The sequence below is a fragment of the Crotalus tigris genome, unplaced genomic scaffold (assembly GCF_016545835.1).
Source record: "Crotalus tigris isolate CLP2741 ecotype Arizona unplaced genomic scaffold, ASM1654583v1 scf7180000019478.12717781048:2074007, whole genome shotgun sequence".
Taxonomy (NCBI): Eukaryota; Metazoa; Chordata; class Lepidosauria; order Squamata; family Viperidae; genus Crotalus; species Crotalus tigris.
Window position 1 is genome coordinate 426,807 of NW_024097560.1, and position 22,532 is coordinate 449,338.

A 22,532-nucleotide genomic window follows, 5' to 3' on the forward strand; every position below is an offset into this window, starting at 1 on the left:
GGCTGCGGAGCTCGTGGGAATGGAGTTACAGGGATTCCAGCTCAATCCCTCTAGAGGGCTTATTAAAGGGAAGGGGAAGACAGCTCAAATGGAAAATAGAGTTCTTGCGACTCTTCAAAGGAACTGCTTGCTGCTTTCTTCAATCCCTGTCCCACCCTCTCTGACCTCCGTGTTGTTGGTGAATAAGTAATTCTGGCCTCAATATCAGAGGAGGTGGAAGGGAGGGGAGGAGGAGAAGGATGGAAGAAGGGAGAGAAGGATGGAAGGAGAAGGAAAGGGAAAGAAAAAGGAGGAGGAGGAAGAGATCTCTTCCTCATTTCAGACATCCTAACCTGTTGAGGGCGTTGCACATCTCTATTGTGACCAAGACAGAGAGCGCCATTGTCATAGGATAGGGAGACTCAAACACCACACAGTCGACCCCTTCAAACTCTGGATTGTCGTCTTTGCACTGCAGGAAATGACTCTGAGAAACAGCAGAAGGCAACATTAATCTCAAAAACAAACAAACAAACAAAAAAAACCACCCCTGGGCCAATTTGCTCTTTTCTCTATACCAAATTCATCAAAGCACTCTCAATGGCACAACACAGCTAAGACCAATGCTTTCTTTGTTTTTGTTTTTTTAAAAAAAGAGTTTCTAATCAGATTATTATTGTTAAGCAGGGACTCCTTGGATGAATAAGAGGATTTTCTGCAATACTTGCAAATAGTTTTTAATAAGATTTTGGAGGCCGTCTTCCTATGACATGCCATGTAGGCAGACTGCAAAAAACCCCGCTAAGCTTTGTTTTGAAGACAAGTTTCCAAAAATATCAAGATGGAAATACCAGCTGGTAGTAGGTAATTCTCGGGCCCCCATCAGCAGCTATGAACCACCAAGCTGCAGCGCCCACAGTGGCAGCTCCGACGTAACCTTGAAGAGAAGAAAAAGCACGTTAAGTCTTGCGCCACTAGGTTCACAGCCAGCCCAGCAACGGACAGCAGCTTCCTGGGTCTCCCCCTGCTATTGTTCTACGTGCTTAGGTCCTAATTTGGAGGCTGAAGTCCGCCCATGTTCAAGTGGCCAAGATTGAAAAATACCGAATTAAAGGGAAAGGGAACAGCTCTGCTCTCTCTAGTTCCGTGGCACTCAAGCAAAACACTCACATCCAATCGCCAAGTAGCGGAAAAAGAGCCATCCCGAGATTAGGGGCTCTTTGGGGTTACGAGGTGGCTTGCTCATGATATCCAGATCGGGAGGGTTGAAGCCCAGGGCGGTGGCAGGAAGTCCGTCGGTCACAAGGTTTACCCATAACAGCTGGACAGGGATTAAAGCTTCCGGGAAGCCCAATGCAGCGGTCAGGAAGATGCTACCGGAGGAGGAGGAAGAACAGAGGTTAAGCCGTGTTAATGCCAATGAGTGTCTTAAGCTACGAGGCTGAGAAGTTAAACCCCAAGGATCAGCAGCTGGCCTCTGAGCTGAGCAAGCGGACAGCGGGAAGGAATGCTTGAACCCTGCCTGAGATCTCTGGGGTCCCTTCTTTTATTTCTAGATAAGGCTTGTCCAACTTTGGCAACTGTGGACTTCAACCTCCAGAATTCCCCAGTCAGCCATGATTATGTTTTAAGCTGCCCAGAGCAGCTTTGAAAGAAGATGGGCAGCAAATAAAATTCCGTAATAAATAAATAATAAAGCTGAAGTTTGCAGGCCTTAAAATGGTCAAGGTTGGGCACCCCTGTTCTAGATGCTTAAACAGCCCCCCAGTTTAGGCTACCTTGGGATCTCGTTATCCGTCTAGATTGGCCTGTTCTCAAGACCCGGAAACGACGCCCGTTTGGTCCCCGTTCAGCTTCTCTCTTTCCAGAGGGTGTGACAGATACCCACAACAGCGGCCAGGATGAACTTAGCCCTGGCTCTGCTCCTAGTTGCAAACACCCAGGTTACTTACCAGACCACTTCTCCAACGTTGGAGGAGATGAGGTAGCGAATAAATTGCTTCATGTTGTTATAGATGGCCCGGCCTTCCTCCACAGCGGCTACAATGGTGGAGAAATTGTCGTCTGCCAGCACCATTTCAGAGGCCGTCTTCGCCACGGCCGTGCCAGATCCCATGGCAATTCCGATCTCTGCCTTCTTCAAAGCGGGGGCATCGTTTACGCCGTCTCCTGTCTGGGAAAAGTTTTAGCTTGGGTCAGGATGCACAGCCAAAGGCTTTAGCGCTGGGCCCCTGGAACTGGCTGAAGCATATCAGAATAGATTAATAAGTTCTGTTTTTATTCATCCCCTGAAAAGGAAGTCCTTGGCTTATGAGCCCAACATTTCTGTTGCTAAGTTAGTTGTTAAGTGAGCTTTGCCCCAATTTATTACTTTTCTTACAATAATTAAGTAAATCACTGCAGTTGCTCAGCTACTAACCCATCTGTTAGGTAAACCTGGCTTCCCCACGGACTGCTTGTCAGAAGGCCACAAAAGGGGATCACGTGACCCCGGGACACTGCAACCGTCGTAAGTACATGTCAGTTGCCAAGCGTCCAAATTTTTACCACAGGACCCAATTTTGCTGCAAAGGTCACAAGTGTGGGAAACTGTCTTAAGTCATTTTTTTCAATGCCACTGTAACTTCCAACAGTCACTAAATGAATGGTTGTAAGCCCAGTAATGCCTGTATGTTTTCCCAAAACCCAACCTCCCATCTCACACTTATCTGCGCATAAAAGGTCACTGCTTATTTGCGCACTTACCATTGCTGTGATGTCGTCAAAGGACTGGAGAAACTCCACAATTTTGGACTTGTGGGAGGGTTCCACGCGGGCGAAGCAGCGGGCGTTCATGCAGGCGTCTCTCTGGCCGGCTGGCGAAAGCTCATCAAACTCCCGACCGGTGAAGGCTTTTGTGGTGACATCCTCATCTTCGCCGAAAATGCCAATGCGCCGACAGATGGCCACTGCCGTCCCCTTGTTGTCGCCGGTTATCATGATCACACGAATGCCCGCTTGCCGGCACAGCTTGATGGATGAGGCCACCTCAATTCGGGGCGGGTCCAGCATTCCCACGCAGCCCACGAAGGTCAGGTGGGTCTGAAAGGGGAACAAGGCCAGATCCAGTTAAGGCAGCAGCTCCCAACCTTTTCTATATCCCGCACCCCTAAAACGCTTGTGATATATTCCCGCCCCCCCTTACAAAAGTTTGAAATAACGGCAACGAATTATGCATATACACTATAATTTTGAAAACCCAAGTTTCTGCACCCCCTGGAATATCTTCTCACACTCCTGGTTGGGTTAAGGTGTCTTGATCCAGAGGAAGCTGTCCGCATTTCAACAAAGGGGAGACTGACAAAGATGTGCAGTTATCCTTATTACTTTGTAAGTTTTAGACATCTAATCTGCCATGTCTTTCCTTCCCTTTCCCCTTTCCTTATTGTTCTTCTTTCTCTCTCCTTCCCTCCTTCCTATTCCTTCCTTTGCTCCCTCCCTTTTTATTCTTCCTTCCTTCCTTTCCTTTTCCTTTTTTTCCCCCATTAATCCTTCCATCTTCCTCATGCTTTAGTGAAGCTGGTCATTCCTGTTTGTCAGAAAGCAGAGATTTAATCTCGGTCTTGCAGGTCTAGGGCACTGCATGATCTGGGCAGGCTAGTGACAAAATACAGAGCTTCGTGAGCAGGAGGCTCAAATCAGCCCCAGGAGCTCCGTCCAGCCAATCTGGGACTCCCCACCCAGCAGCTGAAATCAACTCTGTTTAGACTCCAACAATGAAAACATCAACCTGACATTAAACCAACCTCGTAGGTGATGAAGCCTGCAGAATCCTCCAGGTTCATATCTTCCTTTCTTGGAGGGTTGTCATGGGTGGCCAGGGCCAGGCAACGCAGCGTATCCTTCCCGGTGCCCCACTCACGGATGACGGTCATGATCTTCTGCTTAATGCCCGGGGTTAAGGGTACCTTCATGTTTCCCGCTCGGAAGTGGGTGCACCTGTCAAGCACCCCTTCTGGAGCCCCCTGTAGGGAAGCAAAAGGGCAGCCGATTCAGCCTGCAAGCCCTTTTATCATTTCACCCCAGAACCACCACGGAGCTGCTTCACGAAGACGTCACTTAAACCCAGAGTCACGTTTTGGTGTACAGCTAGTCCTCAACGTACAACCATAATGGGGCCCACAATTTCCTCTGCTAAGCGAGACAGCTGTTAAAGTGAATTCCGCCCCATTTTACGACCTTCCTTGCCACAGTCGTTAAGTAAGTTACACGGTTGTTAAGTGAGTCTGGCTTACCCCATTGACTTTGCTCAGGAGACTGGAAAAGGGGGTCACGTGACCCAGGGACACAGCAACCGTCATAAATACAGGCCGGCTGCCAAGGGTCCCAACTCTGACCCGTGACTATGGGGACGCTGCAATGGTCGTTAAGTGTGAAAAACAGTCATAAGTCACTTTTTTCACCGCTGCTGTGATTTTGAACGGTCACTAAATGAACGGCTGTGAAGTCGAGGACTGCCTGCGATCTGGCTGATCTCTCCCCTCCCTCCCCCCAGGGTACTTGCCTTGACAAACATCTTGGTCATGGCCGTCCGGCTGGGCTTGTTCGGAGTGCAGTAAACGGACATCGACTTCCTATCCCGGGAGAATTCCAGAGTGAACTCTTTCCTCATCAGCTGCTTAATCACCTGTGTGGAGGAGGCAGAACCGGCTTGTAACCAGCGTGCGTGAAAACGCCAGCATGGCCCCCGAGGCCCAGCCTTTCGGAAGTACTGACCGAATTGCAAGCGTTGGCCCGCTCAATCTTGGACAGTCCTTTCAGATCCGTGTCAAACACGTTCATCTTCTCCACCAGACAAGTCAGGGCCGTCTCCGTGGCTTCCCCGACCTTCTCATAAACTCCCTTTGCCTTTAATAAAAGAGCTGTTGTTAGTACAAAGGGGCCGAGTGATTCCCCATCACTTACGGGCTTGCTCAACTGAGAGGTGGAATGACGTGGAACAAAGCAGGCTCACCCAAAGTGGCCTCTGGTGTAACTCCAGCCGATTAAAATCGGGATAAGATCTCTGCTCGTAACGGTTTATTTGGCCACTCAACATTTTATATCGCTTCAGCAGTTCTAACTGGCTTACGAGCTCAGTAAAAATATCACTAACGTCCATTAAAGAAGGAGATACGATCAATATGAAACACGGAGGCCAAAACAGCGGCATCAAAAGTCCGAGTTATGTTAATTTTGCTAGGTGTTGTGTATGCAGGCTTGCTCACGCTGTCCAGTTTAGCAGACCGCAAAAAGGGTTTTGTTTGGGCAATTCTCTCAAGGGCTACTTACTTCATTGAAATCCAGAGACGAATCATTGCAGAGGGCGCAGATTGTAGCCAATTCAATAAGGCCATCGTACATACAGCATTTGATGGGTTTATCATCTTTGGAACTGTTTGGAGATGGGGAGGAATCAGGAAAAAACAAAGATGAAATTTCAGACACCTGTGAAGAATCCTAATTTATCAGTGAACTAATCCGATCCTAGGAGGACTCAGAGAAATTGAAGCAAGTTAAAATAGTAGTAATAATAAAAAAATGGAGGGCAGCAAATTGATGAAAATTGCTTTTAAGAGCTGGAAATTTTACAAAATTGGACGAATGCCATCAAAAGGACTGTTAGTTGAGAAGATTGCGGTACATAGGATTTTAGCAATAAATCAATTTAATGGAATGTTTGTGTGTGGGCCTGACATTTCTAGAGCAAAAATCTAACTCCGAAAGACCCTTTTGGATTATATATTTTTTTAAAATAAAAGGGTATAATAGAGAATTATCACATTCTCCCTACCCAAGAGACAGAAAGCAAGTAATAATAATATGTCTCAAATCATGTGCAGGTTTCCTGCTTCCCCAAAGGAAAACTATTACAAATGATTACCTTTCCATCTACAGACTGAGAGGGTTTAAATCTACATATCAAGACCAATCCCCTTTTATAGCATCCGTTTGCCTTTCGGGCCCTATAATTCTAGGCTTAGCCACACCGCATACAAAGAGACCTGTAAGCTGGCAGATAGGAAGGATAAAAGTTCTCACATCTCTCCAACCGGGGCATACGTTGAACCAGACACTGTGAATTCGTTCAGAGAGCAGCTATCCCCTTCCACTCGGTCCACAATAAACATCTGTCGGAGAGACAAGGGTGTGATTACGCTCAACTAGCTGAGGCCATCTGGAACATTATCCCATTAAAGACAGCTGGGCATGCAAAGTTTGACCAGACGGCTTGCTCTTAGGAACCGCTCACGTTTTACTTTAAAGTAAGATCAAGCTGTACTTTTGAGAATATAGATCACGTGAAGTATTAATACCACTCTTCAATGCCTTGGTAAGGCCACACTTGGAATACTGCATCCAGTTTTGGTCACCACGATGTAAAAAAGATGTTGAGACTCTAGAAAGAGTACAGAGAAGAGCAACAAAGATGATTAGGGGACTGGAGGCTAAAACATATAAGGAACGGTTGCGAGAATTGGGTATGTCTAGTTTAACGAAGAGAAGGACAAGGGGGGACATGATAGCAGTATTCCAATATCTCAGGGGCTGCCATAAAGAAGAGGGAATTAAGCTATTTTCCAAAGCACCTGAAGGCAGGACAAGAAGCAACGGGTGGAAACTAATCAAGGAGAGAAGCAACCTAGAACTAAGGAGAAACTTCCTGACAGTGAGAACAATTAATCAGTGGAACAGCCTGCCTCCAGAAGCAGTAAATGCTCCAACACTGGAAGTTTTTAAGAAGAGACTGGACAGCCATTTGTCCGAAATGGTGTAGGGTTTCCTGCCCAAGCAGGGGGTTGGACTAGATGACCTCCAAGGTCCCTTCCAACTTTACTACTATTATTATTCCTTGAAATTACACCTGGCTCTATTTCCTCCCTTCTCATCTGACTAGAACAATACACAAAGCCTTCTTCTCAAGCGGGTGGACCTCTCAGGCTCCTACCATTCAAAATGAGGGCCCCACGCCAATCATCAGAAGGTGTCAGACCTGGCCCAGCTCGGTCCCTTAGGAAAGAAACACTCTCAACTCGATTTGTAGTGAAAAGGTTGCTCTTACTAAAGACAGAACTAAGAGTCTGAGTGCGAAAATTCTCCTAGTCACCTTTCCCTTCCCTGGCCCACCCCCGCTACCACCTCCCTGTCCAGTCACATTCAGAGAAGATGCTTTGGTAAATGTCCCCGCTGTGGTTAGATGGATGGGCTAGATGGTCCATTCCAGGCCCATGGGCTTGAGATGTCTCTTTGGATTTCCCAGGTCTTCATTCAAATTCCCCATTTCTCTCCTGTCTCCCCCTAGCTCCCTCCCCCCATAACGTATGGCAGAATGGACATCTAGCGAAGGTTGGCAGCTCTGACAGAAGGGTGCTTCAGCTCAATTCACAGAAACCAGCTAGAAAGGCAACCCAGTGATGCAAACATCCTGGATGAAAAGCATCCAAATATGTCATTTTTCCCCCCCTTCCACAAGTCTAGGGCATCCAAACTGTAGAAAAGGAAGAGAATAGTGGTCTTAAATTTACGTTCCCTCCCCCCAAGTCCTCTCGCCAAGCAACACCCAACTTCAATTCGGGCCGCTTTGCTGTTACTACTGACATTCAGCTACCGTGTAAGTCTCAAGAATTTAAATTGCATCCACTTGGACTAGCTACAGTTTGGCAACAGACCCCGATGGAGAAAAATCCTTTCCCAGCATCATTAAGCTTGCTGAAGAGATATTTTCACATAGCTTTTACACACTCAGCCATTCCTCACCAGCCCCACAATCTCCAGGAAATGCTTTTTCTGCATTGCCTGATAGATCTGACACTATAGGATAAGAGGTTTTTGCTTGTTTTTTTTTTTTTAAAGGCAAAGCAAAGATTTTCTGCCCTGCCAAAGATGCTTTCCGGAAGAAGAAGAAGAAGAAAGGTTTACGAGCTGCTTTGTGGTGGAGCTATTCCGCTGTTTGGCCTCTACCCCGCGAAAGACAGACGGTTATGCAAGATCCCTGCAAAGTGCCTCCTTTGGAATACAGATGAGCCACGGCTTTGAGCGCTCTTTGTGTGCTACGCTTCAACAGCCAAATGCGGGACAGGGAGAGGAAGTAACGCACATAGGTAAGCAGCCCATCAGTACAGAGAACGAAAAGACCCAGAAAAATCTACTGATGTCTTTATCGCTGTTGACTCATCAGATGTTCTCGCCTAGTCATCTCAACATCCTGCTCTGAGGACAGCTGGAGGGGACCCCTTCAAAGAGAAGAGTTCCTTGCAACTAAAGAGTACAATTTCCATCCCTCCAGGTTGTCTCGAAAGAAGGCAATTTAATCAATATTTCACAGTTGCGCTGATCATCTTCCTTAGAGAATTGCCTGGGACAAGAATAAACCTCCCACCGTTAGGGTTTATTATAAACTAAGACCTGATTTGTTTTCTCAGCCTCCTTTTATCTTCCCAAAGTGAGCAGAACTGGCTGAGTTAATAGGAAGAAAGGCACATATTAAAAGGCTTGAATTTCTTGGGGTGGCTCCAAAAAAAATTGTTAGGAGTCGATACAGTCTCTGGTTTAAATTAAAGCTTATATCTTGGCTTATTGAAGGACCTCAAAATACAGGCAGCTTCTCTAAAACGGTTTTGCAAGAGTAGTTGATCAAAATCAAATCCCGAAGGCCAATTTTAGGAGCAGAGAGACCAAGGCACAAACAGTTCCCTCCAATTTTATGGGTCTCCTTTCCTAAGCCACAGAAACTGAATCAGCTTACCCGGCAAACCGACATCTGGTTGGTGGTTAGCGTGCCGGTCTTGTCGGAACAGATCACCGAGGTGCAGCCCAGGGTTTCCACGGAGGGAAGGCTCCGGACGATGGCATTCTTCTTGGCCATGCGACGGGTGCCCAGGGCCAGGCAGGTGGTAATGACAGCAGGCAGGCCCTCTGGAATGGCAGCCACCGCAAGGGCCACGGCAATTTTGAAGTAGTAGATGGCGCCCCGGATCCAGGAGCCGCCGTGGACGGGGTCGTTGAAGTGGCCGATGTTGATGATCCAGACGGCGATGCAGATCAGCGAGATGACCTTGGATAGCTGCTCCCCAAACTCATCCAGCTTCTGCTGCAGGGGGGTCCTCTCTTGCTCGGTGGCCACCATTTCGTCACGGATTTTCCCAATTTCCGTGTTGACCCCAGTAGCCACCACAACCCCCATGGCTTTGCCCGCAGAAATGTTCGTACCCTGGATGGGAAAACATTTGAATTCAGGTATTTCAAGTGATAAAACGATTACTTTAAAAAAAAAAAAAACCTCCCAAGTTCATTATTTCATATATTATTTCAATAGAGTCTTAGTGCAAGAATCTCATTTTAGCTGATCGGATTCCGCACTCTAACTTAAGGCGACATTAAGTTTTGCATGTGATTTTCTTCTTCAAACTGTGAACAGACTTTTAGGTACATAACTGCCGTCTGGTATTTTTTATTCCTCTTACCAATTAAACATGTTCTACCAAAACAGGTAGCATGTTTCCGATATTGCATATTAATCCCCTCCTCCCTCCACAAATGTGTTGTTGTCTTTTTGGTCCTCATCGGTGCCTTAGTGCCTCCAGTTTAAAGGCAGGGATTTTTAGGCATACAATAATATTCATATCTACGGTTTCTCCCTCTTTCCTAACTAGGTTTTAAGAGATAGACCCTTTCCCCATTTATTAATTTATTCTTCAGCACTCCAAACAGATCTGTGTTGAAGATTTACGGAAATAAAGTATAAGCACCAACAGCCGTGTCGATGAGGTGTGCAAAGGAAATCAGCACACAAGCAACGGTATCAAGGCTGGCCAAAAGAGGAGAGCAGCACAGAAATTGATAGACAGATGAGATCAGAGAGTAGACCAGGCGTATCCAATCTTTTAGCGTGCTTGATGGGATCTTGCTTTGCAATTCCATAAGGAGATCACTGTGCAAAACAGAAGCTGAGTCCCATAGGGAGGATCTGAGTTTATAGGTGTCAGCACTACTTTTTTTTTTAAAAAAGCAATGCTATTACACAACGCCCTTTCCATTCAAACCAACCTAACCGGTTTCCATAAACTGGCACGAGCCGGCCAATATTTGGCAAGACGGTGTACATATTGTAAACCTCTGAGGACTCACTCCACGTTCTCAAGGAACAGCTTCTTCTTAAGTTCATCCATGGCTGGACGAAGAGGACATAAATTTTAATTGGGGTGACTGCCTCAGAACAGAGGCAGGAGAAAGAAAAGAGGGGGGGGGGAGTTTCTCAGCTGTTTTGCCAGAGGCAGGAACAGCAGGAGCGGGTTAATGCCAGGATAATAAATCACATAAATAGCCAGGACTCCAGTTATGAAATTCTTGAGTAGTAATTGATCGGTGATGTGGAAGTTCCCACTTGAATACCAGAAGTCTCTTGTTCTCAGCACAAACAGAACTCTTTAAAACTCTCCCCAAAAGGACCACACAGTTAGGGAGGGAAGCCTTGGACATTTTAAGAGATTCCCCTTTTTTCATTTTATGGTCGATAATCCACAGAGTTTAGCTGAAAACAACTTGGATCAACCTGTGCTTACAGGCACCTTCAGTTTTTAAGGCTCAGTTCAAGATGACTATTATTTTAATGTTTTTCAAACTTGGCAACTTTACGATATGTAGTCCACACATCTTATAGTTGCCAAGTTTTGAAAAACACTGATTTAAACGATCGAGACAGTTGTGATGTTGTCAGGGCACTCTAAGCAGAGTAAGGAGTAGCTAATTTTGTTTTTAAATGAAGCATGAAGCAAGCACTAAATAATCTACAAAAAAACACCCGGGTCAGGATTTTACTCACAGAAAAAAGCATATTTTTCTTATCTTGGTTTACTGCACGAGGATCAGGCACAGGGTCCGTATGTTTAATAACCGAGACAGATTCACCTAGAAAAAACGTCAAAGGCGTTAGCACAGAAGTGCAAATTCTCTCTGCACTTTGGACATACTGCCCGGAGTGTTTAGCAAACCAACTTGTGGAAGCAAAACAACCCCCATTCATTTCTTCCACTCTCCCCCCACTATTCTAATATAATTTATCGGTTGTACAGGTTGGTTTTTTTTTACAAGCCGTTTTGGCAATTCAAGAATGGAAATAAGCCAGATACAACTACAACACTCCAAGAGGAAAGCTGACAAAACATGCTTGTTCCAACTTTTAAAGAAACCGGGTAGGAGGCACTTTCTCATTTGGAATTAACTTTCCATGGGGGGTGGGTGGGAGGGAGAGAGAGGAAGGAACATGAACTCAGGGCAAAAGAAGACGAGTCATCTTCATCACAACCAACACAATGGGACTTTGCCATCAAGGACAGATGTTTCCAACCGATCCCGGAGACCCGCTGCTTTTCTCTGAAGAACTCCCTACCTGTGAGAATCGACTGGTCAACTCGTAGAGTTGTGGATTTTATGGAAGTAATTCTGATGTCAGCAGGAACTTTGTCCCCAACTGTGGGTTGGAAGAAAAGAAAAAAAAGAGCGCGAGTTTAAGTGACCTGTAGGAAATCCAAATATTTTTCCAGATGTGCAGTGCGCATCAGAGTAATAATAATAACATTGGGTGCTTATTCAAAAAACACTTCTCTCTTGCTGCTTTATTTTTTTCAGAATATTATTCCGTGCCTTTCTTTACCATTATACCTGTGGTAGGAAGTCTCAGCATGTGGAAGTTTCTTTCCTAATGTTATGTTACGTCTCCTACTTCCGCCTTTAATTCAGAGAGAAATGTCATTCTGTCAACCCAGCTGACTATAATTGCAAAGACTATATGTTCACTCTAATACCAGTAGGAAGGTGCTAATGGCTTTATTAGATTCCCGCTGGCATTTGGTTGAGCCTATGGGAATGGCTTCCCGATCTGGATCAATCCTGGTTCCCTTCTGGCATGGATCATCTTAGTAACATGCAGCCAAGTGGAGCGTGTGCTTAAAACAGAGCTGTATTCAGTGGAAAATAAAACTAAAAAAGAGCAGATTTGATACCGTTCTTTGTTCTTAAGATTGGCGGTGACCAGCATCAGATAGCCAACATTATCATCCTTTAGGACAGGGTGTGGCTGGAGAATGCTGGGTGCCAGGCCTTGAAAGTTGGACACCGCTGCTTTAGGAGTTCCCGAGACCCAAGGAACATTGGTACTGAACATTTATGCAAAACTCACTCCCCAGAGCTCAAGGTGGCACCCTCTCGTAAATGACGGATCCTATCACAGAGAGCAAGCCTTGCCGCACCAGTTCCCACGAGGTTTCCTGCAGGGAATTCTCAGCTGCTTAATCCCTACAGGAACTGCTTATGCAACTGGCAGTAATCAGAGACACAGAGGGAAAAACCACAGCGTAGTCATGGTAGATCGGCATGGTTACCATGAAAATGGGATCCTTTACTCATCGGTTAAGATGACGCTACTTTGGGTTGGGGCTTAGCCTGGCCTTTTGAGAAAGGCAACTACAACCACAACTGAGCCCAAAGCTTATGTTGCTAAATGATCTTTGTCTCATTTTACGATCTTTCTTGCTAAGCAAATTTCAGTTGGTACCATAATTGTTAAGTGAACCTGGCTTCCTTCAGACTTCACTAGTCAGAAGGTCGCAAAAAAGGATCACGTGACCCCGGGACACTGCGACCGTTATAAGTACGAGTCAGTTGCCAAGCGTCTGACCCTGGGGATGCTGCAACGGCCGTAAGTGTAAAAAAATGGCCATTAAACCACTTTTTTTTTTAGTGCTGCTGCAACTTCATACAGTCACTAAATGAACTGTTCTAAGTTGAGGACTTCCTGTATTATATAATCTCTCAGGGGGAAAATGGTATTTTTGTAACTTTTATACATATTCTTTGATGGGAAAGCCCTGGCCCGTTTTAAAAATTCCCCTAGACAGCTTTTATTGACTTGGTCTATTTATATTGCCAGCTCACGATATCCCTTTTCTACAGCATTATAGTGAAATTGAAAAGAAGTATGGGGGGGGGGAAGCATTCTGAGCTCCTTCTGCCCTTCAGCAGTGAAGAGAAAATAGTACAAGACAAACAATGGCCAAAACCAAAAATGGGCAAACTATTTGAATGTGCTCCTCCTCGCATGGATGTCGTGAGGAAGCGCGTTGTCCAGCAGCTGCTTTTCGGCTATCACAGTTCCACCCAAGAGCAAGTGGAGACTTGGCACCGGGTGAGAAAAAGACCATCAGTCCATCAGGAAGCCCAAGGCTGCCAAGCTTGACAGCTGAATATCTCAGATGCGGCACAGACAGACAAGTCTGCTGCTCCCAGTTGTTGGCTGGAGAAACTCTGGCTGGGGAATTCTGGGAGTTGAAGTCCACAGGTCTCAAAGGGGCCAAGGTTGGACGCCCCTGGCTTAGCACGCCTGGGACCTGGCCCTTAGGAAAGCAGACTTACAGACCGTGACTTTCTGCCATGTGTTAATAGCACCCAAAATTTGCATCCTCCTCCAATAATATGTGGTACCTTGTCCTCGACTTACAACAGTCCATTTAGTGACCATTCAAAGCTACAACGGCAGTGAAAAAAGGGATTTATAACCGTTTTTCACACCTGTGACCACTGTAGCATCCCCGTGGTCATGTGATCAAAATTCAGAAGCTTGGCAACTGGCTCATGATCGCTGCAGCCTCCCGGGATCACCGGATCCCCTTTTGCGACCGTCTGACGAGCGAAGTCAATGGCAAAGCCGGATTCACTTTACTGTGGCCAGAAAGGTCGTAAAATGGGGGAAAACTCACTTAATAAATATCTCGCTTAGCAAGAGAAATGTTGGACTCAACTGTGGTCGTAACTCAAGGACTACCTGTCATCTCTGCTAACCAATTTCTTTTCCTTCCCTGGATCTGCCCTGGACACAAACATCAAACAAATGTCTGTTAACTTAGGAACAATGCTGGGGGAAACCAAAATTATCTAAGCCTGTAAATGCATTTCCTCTCCCCACAAACGCGTCGTTTATGGTTTCCACACAGAACCTGGCCAGATGCCACCAGATTCCTGCTGGGCTTACGCTGCCACCGTGACATCAGAGAGGCTCATAATCAAATTCCCCCTGCACGATATCAGCGAAGGGGCCTGCTGCCACCTCTGTGGATTGGCTATTTGGGGTCCTGAGCTCCCTTGCCCGACAAACCTGGTTACGCTGAATCTCTTAATAACGATAATTGCCACTGTCCAAATGTTAAGAACCGTAAACTGATTAGCTGAAAAAGCTAATAACGCTGAGGCTTTAATTATAGCAATAACTATGCACGGAGGGTTTAGCAGGCACAAGAAACAAAAAATAACTGCCACGGCAGCACAATTTGAGGGCAAAAACACACACTTCCTTACAGAAGGAAAACCTTTCTTAATCTCTTTGGTCCAAGCAACAAGGAGCAGATCTCCAATTAGGTTTAGACAACTGCTAGATCTTGTAAGCCAAGTTCTCACTGCCTCGTTTCAAAAAAGCTTCTGTAGGCCGAATAAGTGTATTTGCCAGAGCAGAATGGAATATCGGCAGCAAATTATCTTGATGTTCAAAAATTCTGTCCGGTACCTTTTGTTCCAATAATAAATTCCTCTTGAGTTCTACTAAGGTTATAAGATCGCAACCATTCTGCGAATTCAAAGCATGAGAGTAACAGGCCTCGCATTCTTCAGGCTTTATACTTCAATAACTCACAGGGGGGAAATGGACCCACGAGGCAAGAGGTCAAGTGCAACAACCCTTTTATAAATAATTCTGAAAATAAATGCTCTGCCCTGGTTTGAACTCTGGGCCATTTGAGAGATTTTAGCAGGTTGCAGCATGAGCCTGTGATTTATTTTGCTTTGAACTACTTCACTTAAGACTACTATCTACATCAAAGCAGGATGAAAGCTCTGTGTAAATGTATTTACATATTTCCTACCCACAAAAAGCTGTTTGACATTGTGACTCGGGGAGATTAGAAGAGAGTCAAGTCATGCTGAAAGCAAGCACACCCCATATAGCCCAGCTTTTCCAACTAGTTCTCTTAAATAAATATATATTGTTTCAGTACCTGATAGGGATTTAAGCTGACACTAAACAGGAATGGTAAGAAAAAATATGAGCTCCCAATATTCTCTGCAATGTTACAAGCAATTGTACAGAATTGATGCCCGTTTACAATGGAGTGCCCAGAATTAAGGCTACTGTCAATTTACAATCAATAGAGCTTTACTCTACTACGTTGTTCCACTGAACTGAAATATGTACAGCATTTGGCAAGCCACTAAATTAAAGCAGTCCCCATGGTCAAGCTACAAACAGTCTTCTACAATTTATTCAGGATAAAGGTTGGCTCAATGCATGAAATACGTTAGGTTTAATCATGACTTGCTAAAAAATCCGTCATCGGTCCTACTAAACCTTCATGGCAAAGCCAAAGCAAAGGAACCACACTGTAGCTTGGAATGTCAGGTTAGTCATTCAGAGCTTTCAGAATAAGCACTGAAAGGGGGGCGCGAAAGTCATGAAAGTCATCCGAATGTGTTGGGGTGGCCCTTGGTTCCTAAACTCCATTATGAATCCTACAAAAAACTCGGAAGGTGCTTGTCACCCCACTATGCAGTTCTCCTTTGCAAGAGAGTCAGGGAGCTCCGTGCAAGACCAAATTGCTTCCATTAAACCTCCCCTCCAAACTACTCCACTTCTTAGACAAAGTGGCCTATCACAAGTCCCATTTTGGTAGATCGTGGTGAGCCAGACCCTTTCCCAGAAGCCAAACAATCCCTAACGTGACGAGGACGTCTCGCGTGTGCCTTCATCGTTCTGACTGCCGAGACCAAAAGCTTTCGAATCCTAGGCAACTGATGCATCAGCGTGTACCTCTTCCTTTATAACCCAACGGGTTTCTCCGGCGATTGCCAGGAATCAGGGCACTAAAGGAGAAAATTTAAGAGAGCTCAGCTCAACCTGGTGGTGCATTGTGATTTTGTCACGAGGCAAGATGCCACTTTTTCCTTGAAGAAGGAACTGACATGCAGTTCTGGCCTCTACAGGCAGTTCTCTGCTTAACGACCATAACAGAGCCCCAAATCGCTGTCAATTTCCTGCTCCCCTCCAGAGAGCATTGTTGGCAATCTGTCTATTGGCTGTGCAACCGACTTTAGGGTCAGCCCCTCTGCTCCTGCAGAAAGCCTCCTGAGGGATCCCTGGCCCTTAGGCCCCACTGACCGGTGGGGCCACCTGGTTCTTTTATGCTGGTCAATAGCGAGGAGCTTTTGTGCAGACACGCAAATGTCCCTGGCACACTGCCTAAAATTCCACCATCAGATACGCTTCCCCCGACCGAGGGCTTTGTTGCTTCCCTACATGGTCCTTTGTTGGCAGACACCATGTCAAAGGCCATCCAACACGCTTAGGCTTATGACAGAGGCATGCCCACCGTCTTTCACACCTCGGGAGTCTTGACATCAGCTATGGAACACGGTGTCTGTTCCCTGCCTTCCACCACCACCGTGAAATTTTAGCTCGGTTGCCGTTGCCTGCGTTCGCTGCAAGAGCTACGCTTTACATTCGTGGCTAGGAGGACTGGCGGCTGGATGTCCTGCAGAGAACTTCTCTGGCCACTGCAGGATGGACTGGACACGAAACATCTACGCCCACTTTTCTTAGCTAGAAGGCAGACTTTGCTCCTTCACCGGCCTTGGAAAGAAACCCCCTCCTTTAATCTAATGCCTGCTTTTTCTAGAAGAAGTCATAGCTTTCCACTACCTCCTTTTTCGGATGCGTAGAGTTTTTTTTTTTTTTAAGTGACATAACCAGTACTCTCCACTGGCTGTACTACATAGGAGAGGTGCCAAGTGACCATGGCAGTCGGCCACATCCAAGACAGCCCCTGGGATGGGCCGGGAGAGGATGGGCCTAGGAGACTGGGGAGGGGAGTGCATATCAGGCCTCCAGGGGCAGCAGAGCACACAGGAGACCAAAGGTCTCCTAGCCACACTGGTCTGGAGTCTTCACAGAAGAGCTGAACGCCACTGTGAGCCCTTCTTTTGCCAACAGTTCTGCAATATGTTAGTTCTGGACTAAAGAGCTGAAGAAGCTTCTTGGATGAGAATTGAAATGTTTTCAAGGAAAAAAGGAACCAAGTCTAACTGCCTTTTGGAAAAAGCATTTCTGGGACAAGCATGACCTAAATGATTGAGAATCTCCATAGAGATTCTCGGAGAGAAGGAAGAGGGGGTTACTCTAAAAGAAGGGAATCCTATGCAGTAAAAACACAGATTTTGTTTTCTTCTGTTTGCTTACTAAGCTTTAACTGCACGTCAAGAATTCAGGGTCAATGGTACCTCAAAATACAGAAGCCTCCCCCAATACACAAATACAAAAAAAAAAAAAAGCATTTGAAAACCCATTATTATGTAGTAAGCAATTGAAATCCATTATTATGCAGTAAATAAAAGTTCTCACCAGCTACTTCCACGATATCACCGGGGACAAGGTCTCTCGCTTTTATCCTTTGTACACTTTTTCTGTCTTGTCGATAAACTTTTCCCATTTCAGGTTCATATTCCTTAAGAGCTTCAATGGCATTTTCAGCATTTCGCTCCTAAAAAATGCAGGATCAACAGCAGGCGTTCAGTAGTTCTACATTTTTTTAACTACTGTGGTGAGCAGCTGGCCTCCAAGTTTGCCGTTTCATAAATAATCTAGGATCATCCACTGGCAGAAAGGGAGGCATACGTCTTGCTGCAGCTAAGCTGAGGGAGCAGCCTGCAAAATTTCACTGTCAAATAAAGCCTAAATGCGCAATTTTGGTGTGCATAAAGCAAAAAAAGGAGATAATCCAACAGCCGGATCCCTTTTAACTGCAGATTCTTATCTCTTCTAAAATAACTCTGATCCAAAGTGTACTTCTTGACTAAAAAGGTAACTGATAAATTTGACAACTCAAGAGTTACAACTTTGTAATTAAGTTCCTTTATACTTTCTCTCCCACAGCATTTGGCCCCGGTTTGGCAGAGTGTATTCATTGTTCCGACACTGTTCCCACAACTTCAACACATTTCAGATTCACGACTTGCTAACAAAGTACCTGCTATCAACACAACACGGTAGTAGGATTGGGATCTTAGACCAGAACCTTGCAATGCGCCTCATGAGCGTTTTCTCGGGGTTTTTTTTAGAAAGAGCCCATGGGCTTTGAGTCAATACAACTGTACCTTATGGCTAAAATCTTGCTAAATTATTAGTCTGTCGTGAAAAGTCCAGCAGCCAAACGAGAAACATCTGACTGTGGTTTTTGCTGTTACACGTGGAGAGGCAGGACCGCTGGAATCCAAATTAAGTGGAAAATAGGTCCATGTAAAAGGAATGTATGTTTGCAGGTATTTGAGATAGACTAAGAAAAGTAATCAGGAGAAGGCAGTTTCAATCTCTTACTTTTCAGCTAAGAAATACATTTTTAAGTCACCCCTTCCATTTTCAGAAGCAAGAAACGTTAAACTGTCACCAACGTTAGCAGACAGATGATTAGTGAATATTAAAGCTTTTTATAGCATTGTTCTATCATAACAACTACATTTTCATCTGAGTGCCAGAAGAATTCTTCACTCAGCTCAACAATTTTTCTTGCTTTTAGAGGCAGTGTTCATATCAGCGCTGAGGGCGGGTAGACAATAATTTGTCTTTTTTAATAGACGTAAATCTAACAGGAAAGCCTCTCAACTTTCAGCTATTCCAATGCGTCAACTGTAAATTAAATCTAAATTCTAAATCATTAAATTTAATGGGCAGTATTGGGCTTTGGGTTTTTTTATTATTTATTCTTTTCATCCTTTTAAAACTTCCTCTGTGTTCCAACTCTCATACCATCCTAGATGCCATCCTCCCAGTTCCTATGGTAACACTACCCCGCTATGAAAGATGAATTAGGGGCAAATTATGGCTTTCTCATATGACCAAGATGAAAAAGAAAAAACAAGGTATATTCATGCCAGAAACGTCACTCGCATCCAGGAAGCAAGCTATTAATATTCCGTGCTGTATAACTGAGTGACAGGACCCAACCACAGTACTGAACTGTTCTGCCCCACAAAACAGAGCCCAAGATACTGTTGGCAACAAGCCAGACCCACCTGCCCTGATGAAAAGGAAAGTAGAGATCAACCCAGGCTGCAGGCTGGGGACTTCTGGGAATTAAAAGTCCACATGTCTTAGAGTTGCCAAGGTTGAGAAATGCTGCTCTAATATATTATCCTCATAATGCGTTTTGATATTCTCTCATGGAAAATTTGAGTAAGGAATAGAAGGTAAACAAGGGCTGTGCCCTGATACAAGGATATATTTTGGTGGATGCAGTGGCTCGGGTAAATTTCATGGGGTGTCCTTTACTGGATATATGGAACACTTACCAAATAAATTAAAATGTTTGGCAGCTCTCTGTTTTCATAGATTTAACCTATAACCTAATCCACATAACCTTAATTTCTGTCAGTGATATTCTTGAGTCCTTTTCTCTGACAGAGAGTGGAATTCATCACTACTTTACTAAGGAAAGACACAAGTTGATGGTTAAGCATTAAAAGTCCGAAGTCTCTTTGCTGGACTGAATTAAGTACATGGCTACTTGGGTTCTGTCTTATCTTTACAACATTCAGCAACTATCTTAAGAATGAAAAGGTTTAGCTAATTTCAGAGCTAGTCTCCACTTTCAGTTTTCTTAATAAATATGATAATGGTGACTCTAAACGACTTAAAACAATCTGTCAAAAAAAGCACACACATTGCAACGACTTTTCAATTTTCCGAGCACGTCTTTGCTTACCTGCCACACGCCCACAATTGCATTAGCAACTAATATGAGTAAGATTACAAAAGGTTCTACAAAGGCTGTGACTGTTTCTTCTCCTTCTTCAAACCAAGCCAACACCTGCAAGAGATTAGAAACTTGGTGAAGTTACAGATATGATTCGGTGGCATTTGCTATGTGTCAACTTAAATTTCAGCCCAAAATATATTCCATAGGTAATTTTCAAGATTGATTGCACAATTTCAAAATGTCTGCTGACTCACTTAAGCATACCTGAAAAGCAAATTCTATTACAAGGAAGTAATCGCCTCACCTGTGCTTTTCAAGTAGCCTGCTACTTTTAAACTAATTTGTGGATCAGATTAGGCCTGTTGCTTCTGTTTTCAAAATAAATTAAGCTGTAAATAAATCCCATTTGGGTTAGAATAACCCAACAGGAACATTACCACTGCATTTCTTGTTAATAAATCACCCCTTCCTAAGGATAGCCTATGTGTCAACCAAAGGACTCCTCTTCAAAATCAGGAGACATTATTCGTATGGGTGACTTAAAGATAAAAGCTTTAACAGAGAGTAAATGTTCTCCTCCACTAGCTTTTTTATGCTTGGTCAGCTTGCCAAGAATTGAATGGCAGACAGATTTGATCTATCAGTTGATCTCTGTTATCATTATGGTCTGCTGCTCACTCCAGGACCACTTCCAGCAGCTAAGAATCTTCTATTTGAAGACCTCCTTTTTATTTGAACTTCAGGCTGGCTGGCTTCCGAGATCTTGAGTGCTCCGGATGATGAGGGATTCTGTTCCCTTTCAAGACTCACCAAGATCTATAGGGAAGTGGTTTTTGTCTGATTCACAACGTGTGCTAAGCCACCAAATCCTTTGTTTGGGAATCATCTAGGAAACCATTATTTGATGGTATATTTTACAGTGATGTTCCAGCTAACTGTACTTGGTTCAATCAAGCTTACTTGCAGTAACTAATGCTCTAATGCAATATGTGATCCCATCATTTTCTAGTAACAGCAGCTTCACTGTCCCCAAATCAAGAATGAAGTACATCTAAAACTGAAGAAAATTAATAATTAAGGCTAAAGGATCCCAGAAACCATTACTGTGGGATTCTCCTGCAGCAGGACTCAAAGTTTGCTTGCATTCTTTTCTGATTTACAACAAAAGAACTACCCATCATACTAAGTAATGGTTTACATAACCAGAATGTATGTTGTATGAAGCAAATTGGTTGAGGACACGCAGCAGTCTAAGTCATAACCAAGCCAACTTTACTGAGGCTTTGCATATCTTGGCACTCATCCTAAAATACGTACATCTCAGAAGACAATGTTAGAAGCTCTGGAACAAGTCCTTTAATCTGGGACACCTCTCCGAAGCTAGCTCATTGTTCTGACAGCATGTCAATATTTCCACAAGCTCCATTACAGCTTTGTAAAATGATTGTTTCAAAAATCAAAAAGAAGCTAATCATGTTCCTCTTAGAACAAAGCACCGATCAAAGGACTTTGGAAATCCTATACCCTCCTTTTTTTTGTACTAGGCTGAAAATTAAGGATTCTGGAGCATTTCCCCCCCCTCCCGTCTGTGTCACTCAACATTAAGAATTAACTGTTAAGAAAAAGAATGTCTATGCCATGTATTCTCTCCCCCCCCATAAAACTTTCTAATTCCAAGGATCATGTTACTGAAAAAGGCACATGGGGTGATGACCGAAATTGACTTGCATAATGCCAATTTAGGCCTATGAGTAACCAAAAAGTGACTTGGTAGCTTGCATCAAACCTTACAATGATTCATGAAGAAAAGGGCTAATATTATGTGGGATATATTGAGCAACAGGAAGTACAAAGCAACTGACTTGAAGAATGCTGAAATCGGCCTTTGGAAGTCAGTCAGCAGCAAGTCATTGTTCAGATCTCTTTTAAAGAAAGAAGGCCACAAAAGAAGCAATGGAGGAAAAAAAATTCAGAGCAGCTTCTCTACAGCTTTTCCTTAAGGGCAACTGGGTGGGTTTCCAGATGAAAGGAAACCGGGAAAAGGAGTAAAGCCTAGAGCAGTGTTTCTCAACCTTGACAATTTTAAGGCATGTGGACTTCAACTCCCAGAATTCCACAGCCAGCAATGCTAGCTGTGGAATTCTGGGAGTTGAAGTCCACATGCCTTAAAATTGTCAAGGTTGAGAAACACTGGCCTAGAGCCTGGATGACTTTAAAAAAATGGTAAAATGGTAGAAAAAAAAATAGATTTTCTGGTTTTTCTGTTTGATAAAATGGAACACGGTGCCCTGGCTCAACACAAAGCTGGCTGAATTTATACAACATAATGAACCATATCTCTGATTTACGAAGTGCACCAAGTCCAAAGTAAACATCAGGTTACAGTTCAGCAAAATGTGTGAATGGAAACACCAGTTTTTTCTTACTTGGGCTGTAACGTAAAAAAATTTGAATTTGCTTCTTGACATTTCCAGTTTTGCACCAAGGACACAGATCCCTGCAGAGCAGGCAAAAGGCACGTGCTGAACTTTTTAAAATCAGCTGTCCTGTCTTGACCCAGACTGAAGTAACAGGAGAACACTGCAGGAGAATTTACCTGCCAAATTTGACCCCAAGTTCTATAAAAATGGGTGCAGCAACTTTGATGAAACTCCGTTGATAAAGCTTTGATGCAGATAGTCAATAACTGAATATTAGTTCTTGAATTTACAACACTGAAAAAACTGATTTTTCTCTTCTACTGCGTAA

The 22,532-nt window shown here is 44.3% G+C and overlaps 1 protein-coding gene across 3 annotated transcripts in view; it reads right to left on the minus strand.

The window, feature by feature from the left end:
* ATP2A2 (ATPase sarcoplasmic/endoplasmic reticulum Ca2+ transporting 2) overlaps window positions 1–22,532 on the minus strand; it is a 35,161-nt gene that overhangs the window by 5,642 nt on the left and 6,987 nt on the right. For all 3 annotated transcript variants that reach the window (XR_005559040.1, XM_039362595.1, XM_039362594.1), the window contains exons 4-18: window positions 19,791–19,895; window positions 17,435–17,573; window positions 11,387–11,467; window positions 10,820–10,905; window positions 8,744–9,208; window positions 6,040–6,128; window positions 5,290–5,392; window positions 4,735–4,866; window positions 4,523–4,645; window positions 3,765–3,983; window positions 2,725–3,060; window positions 1,932–2,152; window positions 1,150–1,352; window positions 831–916; window positions 333–466 (exon numbers count right to left, since the gene is read on the minus strand). Coding sequence is in view for 2 of the 3 variants with exons in the window: in XM_039362595.1 (XP_039218529.1) it covers window positions 333–466; window positions 831–916; window positions 1,150–1,352; window positions 1,932–2,152; window positions 2,725–3,060; window positions 3,765–3,983; window positions 4,523–4,645; window positions 4,735–4,866; window positions 5,290–5,392; window positions 6,040–6,128; window positions 8,744–9,208; window positions 10,820–10,905; window positions 11,387–11,467; window positions 17,435–17,573; window positions 19,791–19,895 (2,522 nt within the window). In the remaining variant the exon portion in view is untranslated. The remainder of the gene's footprint in view (window positions 1–332; window positions 467–830; window positions 917–1,149; window positions 1,353–1,931; window positions 2,153–2,724; window positions 3,061–3,764; window positions 3,984–4,522; window positions 4,646–4,734; window positions 4,867–5,289; window positions 5,393–6,039; window positions 6,129–8,743; window positions 9,209–10,819; window positions 10,906–11,386; window positions 11,468–17,434; window positions 17,574–19,790; window positions 19,896–22,532) is intronic.